The 7,623-nt window shown below is 37.2% G+C and overlaps 1 protein-coding gene across 1 annotated transcript; it reads left to right on the forward strand.

The window, feature by feature from the left end:
* The first annotated feature begins 301 nt into the window (after positions 1-301).
* On the forward strand, positions 302-1,056 carry LOC140757147 (uncharacterized). Its single transcript, XM_073092682.1, has one exon. It carries the CDS (start codon positions 373-375, stop codon positions 1,054-1,056), a length of 684 nt encoding a protein of 227 aa, XP_072948783.1. The 5' UTR covers positions 302-372.
* The last annotated feature ends 6,567 nt before the right edge of the window (positions 1,057-7,623 follow it).

The raw sequence follows: 7,623 nt of genomic DNA on the forward strand, positions 1-7,623 counted from the left end.
CGTAACACCGTTCTTATGTGACCTAGAACAATGTTCCTACAGTACAATGGAATCAATGTTTACCCACAGTACACCTGTTTCAGGCAATGCAATAATTAATACTAACTTTAGCATTTGTGTAATGTACCTAATGTGTGGTGTTATGCAATCATAAGGATTTTGAAAACGAGATATTGGAGTAAAGGGGTAGGATGGACATTAAATTGGTACGTAAATATTAATATACACATCTCTGAGATACTTGGATTTTTAAATCGTGGGCTGTCAATTATTTAAACGTGTTACAATTTTCAGCTATTGCAAGTCGTGTCTTTGTGCCTTCTACCTAATGCTTTATCACAAGTAGAATATCAATATTACCATCAAGATCAAATGAATGGATATCGAATAGAGGATTATCCAGAATATGGAAATGAACCCATGAGACATTTCGAACAACAAAAAAATACTGAGGATTACAACCAATATGTAGATGATTTCAACGAATGTAGATGTTCCTGCAACACGTGCATTGATATCCAACCTTGTTGTAGAAATCAATGTGCAAACTGTGCAACGCCACAATCAAATGTTATGTTTGTACCATACGCATACCCAATTATAGTAACCAAAGATAACAAGGATTCAGATAAAAAAGACAAAGAAACAACAGTTACAACAACATCAACAACATTCACAACAACTACAGCAACAACTAAAGTTGAAACTACTACTGAAACCATAACAATACCAGAAAATAAACCAGAAGCAAGATTTATGTTACCAGATACAGAAAAAATAGACATAGAAAATAATATCGCAAGTATACCTAACAATCCTAGAACACTAACAAGTGATGTGGCTAAAGGACCTTATGAATTACTTGATAGGAACAGCAAGTACGTGATGACGTCTATAAGGCGTACCAAGACGAATTGGCTTCCTAAATACGGTATAGTACCGATTCCAGATCAATTAGCGGAAAAAATATTACTACAGCTACGAAATATGAAAGTGCTTCACCCCACCCACAATAACATGAGACCAATGGACTTTCTGAATAAATATAAGAATTAATTCCTTTAACAGTATAACTGGTATAAATGTAAATTATGAGTTAAAGTGAGCATAGAAAATAACGACCAAATCTGTAATATTTTCTATTATTTTTTAACGATATAAAATAAGTGTTACAAACCCTGTGAATTTTCAATTTAATACGAATTGGAGAAGTGGATTTATGTATAAATGTGAAAGTGAATTTTACGTAATATTATTTTACGAATAAAAATAAGTATATTGTATTTGTTATCATGAGACGTTAGACCGATAAAATATGGTACGTATAAACATTATACGAATAGTTTTATTTGGACCATTTTCTAGCAATTTCGTTCAAAATTGCATATATAGAAAGAACAGTTTAAAATATTGTTATGAGGTCTATGCTTAAAAGCGAAATATTATATCGATTACAAATAAATATTTAACAAAGATGTTCAATTCTCAAGTAGGGCAATTTCAAATATGAAACTACTGAGTTTGTTACAGATTACAGATATTCTTCTATTTTTATTTTTCAAAGAAGTAACTTCCCAATACGACTATAAACTTCAAGAGGAATACTTTCAACGTCCCACTCAAACCGCTTACTACCAGGTTTATGATGACAATAATTACAATTGGCAAAAAGAAAATCGATATTTAGACGCTAGAAGGAATTACCCTGCACGGGGAAGACTAAAATATCCCGAATATACCGATTCTAACCACGATTATGCTCGCAAAGAAGCAAAATGCAAATGTTCTTGCAAACGATGTGAAGAACTAAAGCCTTGCTGTAAATCTATATGCGTGAACTGCTATTCAGGACCACCAGGATTAGTCGTAGTGCCCTATCCAGTACCTGTAATCGTCCATATATCAAGTCCTAAAATCGAAACAGGTGAAGACGTCGCGAGTACTGTAACAATGACTACAACAACCACGACAACTACAACAACGACATCTACAACTACAAAAGCAACAACGCCAATAGAAACGATTAAGACGTCGAAATCTACAGTTCCTTACATAGCCTCCGCCTTTACTGAATTTGATATAAAAGATTATAAGAAATGCCCTCAAATAAATAGTAATTGTTTAAATGAAAACGAAATTTACAGAAGAGACAATTTGTATCATTACACAGATAAACAAAAGAAGTTTTATCGGGACTTAGGTATAATAAGACCAACAGTGCCCAATCAGAATTATGGAATTCAAAATAAACGGCCCAACTGGATACCTAAATACGGTATTATGCCTATACCAGACGAAATAGCAATGAAATTAATGGAAAGTTCAGAAAATATTGAACCATAGACAAAGTTTTCGTCTAAAATCCGTATTATTTGTAAGAATAAATGATAAACTTTTAAGAATCTATGGTTTTTCATCCATAGTTTTATAAGGTACGTCGTTGATCCTGACTTCTTTGGGCATTTATAACAAAATCTGCTTCTGTGATCGAACTCTTTGCAGAATTATAAAAGCAACTTGATTATATTACGATTATTTTGCAAGTAGGTATACTTATACGTGCAACAGTTATCAAGTAATACGTATGTCTGAAATAAACAACTATGTATTTAAGTACCCACTTATTTATAGCTAAACTGAAATAGGATAATTAGAAAGCGTAATAATTATTACGTACGGTATATAAACAAAGTTAACCTTACTTTGTTTATATACATTGGCTTTATAAACATAGTAGTAATGTATTGTAGGTAGGTATTAGTATAGGATACGCACGTTCATTCAATAGTTCACATCAGATGCAATCTCTAACACAACACAGCACGTTTCACGCTTAAATTCTTTACACGCATCACTGAAAACACGCACTTTGCACTTATGAAACTCCATTTCATTGAACTGGGTCACAGCATCGTTCGTACTTTGTTTTGGAAGGTTATTTTTGTTATTAATGTCAGTTTCGTTTATTAATTAATCGATTTAACATATATTATCGGGCAGACAATAGCGTCTCGGTGAGCGTGGCATGACCTTTCAGAAGGCGACGAGACTGCGAGCAAGTCGCGCGGGGTCACATCGGATGTATTTTTAGAGTTTAAAGTTCGAAATACGACGGTTATTCACGCTTGTGACCGCTGAAACGTAGCGCTTCCGCTGGGCGCCGCTTTGGCGTTTTGTGGCCCGCGCTTTTCCTGCTTTCAGGTTTTTGTAGAAGTCAAAATGTACGTTATCCGCACAGGTCGTTTCTACTGTGTATTTATTAAATAAGTTATAGCCAATATTATGCTAAACCTTTTATATCTAAAATATATATATCCAACAAAAATGATAGGTCATAATTATGTTTTATGCATATCATTGAACTAATTAGACGTAGACAATGACATTTTATAAACTCCTTTGCAAAAAAAACGGGCACCTTACACACACACTTTACCTTAGCTTTTCTATGGGTAAATATTATTATATTTTTAGTATGTCATTAGCTTGGATGACTAGAAATTTCTTATTATCAATGAGAATCTAGTTTTTTAACACTTTTATCCTGGTATCGGTGTTTTAGTCAATGTAAACAGAGAGCCGTGTTAAAATGGACATTTTTATGGGTATAATGAAATTAAGACTACGAGTATTTTTATGGTATTTTAATAAAAGAGACATTAAAAAATAAAAATTAATAACGAGTATGACCTCCTCTTGCAGCGATTACGGCATGTAATCGTCTTGGCATGCTTCCCACCAGGCTTTTGATGGTGTCCTGTGGAATGTGTTCCCACTCAGTCGAGATTACACGTTTAAGCTCTCTGATGTTTTGTGGAGGTGGTTGGACAGATCGTACTCGCCTTTTTAGGAGGTCCCAAACATGCTCAATGGGGTTAAGGTCGGGGCTCCGCGCTGGCCAATCCAAACGACGAATACCGACCTCTTGCATATAAGCATCTACGTCGCCAGAACGGTGGGCCCGAGCATTATCGTCCATGTAAATGGCATCTTCACCAATTACAGTCAGTGCGGGTTGTGCATTTTGAGAAAGGATTTCTGTTATGTACCTATGCGCATTTAGTGAGCCATTTTCTATGAATACTATCTCGGTACGATAGTTGGAAGTTACGCCCGCCCAAAACATAACGGACCCTCCACCATAAGGGGTGATTTCTTCAAAACACACATCGGCATAGCGTTCCCCTGGTCTTCGTAACACTCGCCGACGTCGGTCCTCACCATGCAGACAAATTCGAGCCTCATCGGAGAAGAGTACGCTACTCCAGTTACCTGGTGTCCAAGATAGGCAATTTCTAGCGAACCTCAACCGCGCAATCCGGTGCTCACGGAGTAACTTGGGGGCCCGCGCTGGTCGTCGACTACGTATATCAGCAGCTAAAAGTCTTCTCCTCACAGTCCATAGGCTAACTTGTGCTCCTCGTACCTCTTCAAGGTTTCTTTTGAGGTCTATGTAACTGCATTTGCGGTTCCTCAGCGCCTGAGTCACTAAAAAGCGATCGTCTCGCGGCTGTGTGCAACGTTTTCTCCCAGAACCTTGCCTTCTCTGAACGGAACCTGTCTCTTGGTATCGAGTCCAGGTTCTTTGTACGGTTGAACGACTCACGTTTAACCGCTGTGAGACGTAACATTGGCTACACCCCTCTTCCAGCAGCGCTATAATTTTACTAGCTCTCATTGCTTTTTCTGCCATTACGATAGACACAAAGATATCTGTTTTAAGTCACAATAAGGCAGAATTATGCGATAAACATAAATTGTTGTACTAAAAATAACGAAAAGTTACTTTTAGTTGCTTGATAACCTTTTAACCGCAAACCCGCGAAAAGTGTCACAAAATGAAAAAGGGATTAATAATTTAAAAAACAAAAGTTTTGAATTTGGAATGAACTTTTTTTCATACCCAGACTCTTTATTAAGTGCCAGTAACATAGTTTGGCTATTAAAACCTCTGAAGAACTAAATTATTACCAATAATGTTAAAAAATCAAACCCGCCCGTTTTTTTTGCAAAGGAGTGTACTTATAGTAGTATATCGATGGACGTAGATCTATTTATAGGCATTTATCATTATAATGTCAATGCAACATATAATTATAATTAATTTCGTAAGTACCGTTTGTAATTAATTAAAGTTCCAATTAATGAAATAAATATTTTTAAACATAACATATCACATAAATATAACAATAAAGGAATAGATGCGGGTTTCGTGGCTCACTGTTTATGAGTGATTTTTTAACATCGTACACAGTCTTCGTTTTCTCAAAAAGGTTTGACATAAAAAATACGTCGTATTTGTGTCGGTATACTAAAATAAGCAATAAGTTGTTTTCAGTCTGAAAATTATTCACCGCCAAAGCGTCATTTGCCGCTGCTTGTTATTTAAAACAAGTTTTCGCGCGTGTCCTTGAGTTTCCCGACACTTGTTTTTCATTTTTTTCAAATTTAAGGTGCCTATTTTACCTCCTCCATTATTTATAAAGTCCTGTGTACGTCTGCGTGAATACCCGACAAAACAAATTCAAATGAGCACAAGATTAGCTTGTACACAAAGACTGGCAAAAAAATTGAAGTTTTGCGTTTACCTTTTGATGATATGCAAGATCGTAAGCGAAATACATGAACTTGTTAGGAAGAATTAAGTTTCTGTACACTTACCCAGAGGGGGAAACCTTCAAAAGGTTCCCGACGACGTGGGAGCGACGCCGGGTTATGTGAGATTTTTACCGCACTAAAACTCCCCCGGTGGCCATCCTCTACGTTTCCAAGAGGACTCCGGGATCTCCTACGAAACGCAACCGGAGTCCTCTGAACGCACTGCCCCTTCGGGCTCCACCCAGGTAAGCTCCAGGACTCGCCACACCGTCTGGTATTTACGACGCTATGCGACGCTCCCTATCTTGCCGCCCGCAACCCTGGAAGCCCACTTTTAGTCGCCTCTTACGACAGGCAGGGGATACCGTAGCCCTATTCTAGTCCCGGGACTACAGGGACAGGACCGGAGGCTCAGGAGGGACTGCTCCTATCTAGTTGTGTACAGCAATGTTGTTGTTGTTGATGAACCTCACGTTTGGGACATATTGCGTAACTTGTTTATTGTATCTGAGGCTTTAAGAATAAACGCCTTACATATGTAAATTGCAATGGCCTCAAGCCAATTTTTGCTTTTTATTCAAAGTAAAAAAAAACATTACGTTTATCAGAAATTAGTGGTTCTAAACCTTTTTATTTTACCATGTATGTTTAATTTCGTTTCGGAAGGTATACAAATACTCCAAAGTTTTACCTATGTAATGCCAACGTTTTGTGTGGCCTAAAGTGACGCCAAAATATAGAACGGTGTTCCGCTTGTAAATGTCATTATCGGTATAAAAATGAATGTTCGTAAAATTCATATTAATGCCATACCATTACCATGGTGATATACCAAAGAAAATCCAATCGATTAGAATCTTCAAAATTTACAGCGAAATTTACATGATACTTCCCTGAACGGGTATACGCGTGTGCCTAAAAAGCGAACTCCTGAAGCATTCTGAATGGCAATGCTAAGGAATGCGATACCAGCGTAAAAATGTATTTAATCCACAGGCGTGTACAACAGGTCTGTGATTTGATCAATGTCTAAAATTCATGTTGTATTACTTTAATTTTTCAAATAACCATACCAGTTAACAAAAAGAATTCTTCGATCGAAGTTAGATTATTTACCAATGCCTGAATTGTCATTGTTTTCGAGGACGCGGCTCTGTCCGCCGATTAGCTCAAAGTGCACGCTTAATTAAACAACCCATAGGTATGCATGCTTTTCCGTAGCATCAATTCAACTAATATAATATCAAATGTATTACTTGTTAATAATTGTCTTGTTATCTTGATATTTACAGTTTATTCCGACCCGCGTGGCGGAGCGGCCACCATACCGGTCTGACGCGCAACGGCTCCCGAGTTCGATCCTCGGCCAGACAGAAATCTAAATGATTAATTTAGATTGTTTTCGAGGACGCGGCTCTGTCCGCCGATTAGCTCAAAGTGCACGCTTAATTAAACAACCCATAGGTATGCATGCTTTTCCGTAGCATCAATTCAACTAATATAATATCAAATGTATTACTTGTTAATAATTGTCTTGTTATCTTGATATTTACAGTTTATTCCGACCCGCGTGGCGGAGCGGCCACCATACCGGTCTGACGCGCAACGGCTCCCGAGTTCGATCCTCGGCCAGACAGAAATCTAAATGATTAATTTAGATTTCTGTTTCTGGGTTTGAGTATTTATCTATGTGTGTGTCCATGGCACCTACGACACAGGGAATCCTAGTGTGGGGCTGTGAGTGTAGAAAGCGTTTATTCTTGTTTAATAACACTACCAATACAAACTATTTAACTATCTATGTACATCCTACCCTTCAGTTTACTATTGTTCCACAAACTCCGGTCAGTCAATATGTGTTCCAATACAAAGACTAAAGTGGAATACCAAGTGTTGCCAACATCTTCCAGATTACAACACAGCTACATATGCACTATTTTTGTATTAATAACTCTCGAGTATATATAACTCTATAAGAGTTTTAGAGGGAAAATGTATAGGAAGGTAGAAATCATCAAAACGATA

Source organism: Epargyreus clarus, unplaced genomic scaffold (assembly GCF_041222505.1).
Source record: "Epargyreus clarus isolate Ecla_fem2 unplaced genomic scaffold, WU_Ecla_fem_2.2 ptg000004l, whole genome shotgun sequence".
In the NCBI taxonomy this organism is placed as follows: Eukaryota; Metazoa; Arthropoda; class Insecta; order Lepidoptera; family Hesperiidae; genus Epargyreus; species Epargyreus clarus.

Excerpts from the sequence above, each read along its gene's own strand:
- LOC140757147 (XM_073092682.1), top strand. The coding sequence starts at position 373 with ATGAATGGATATCGAATAGAGGATTATCCAGAATATGGAAATGAACCC.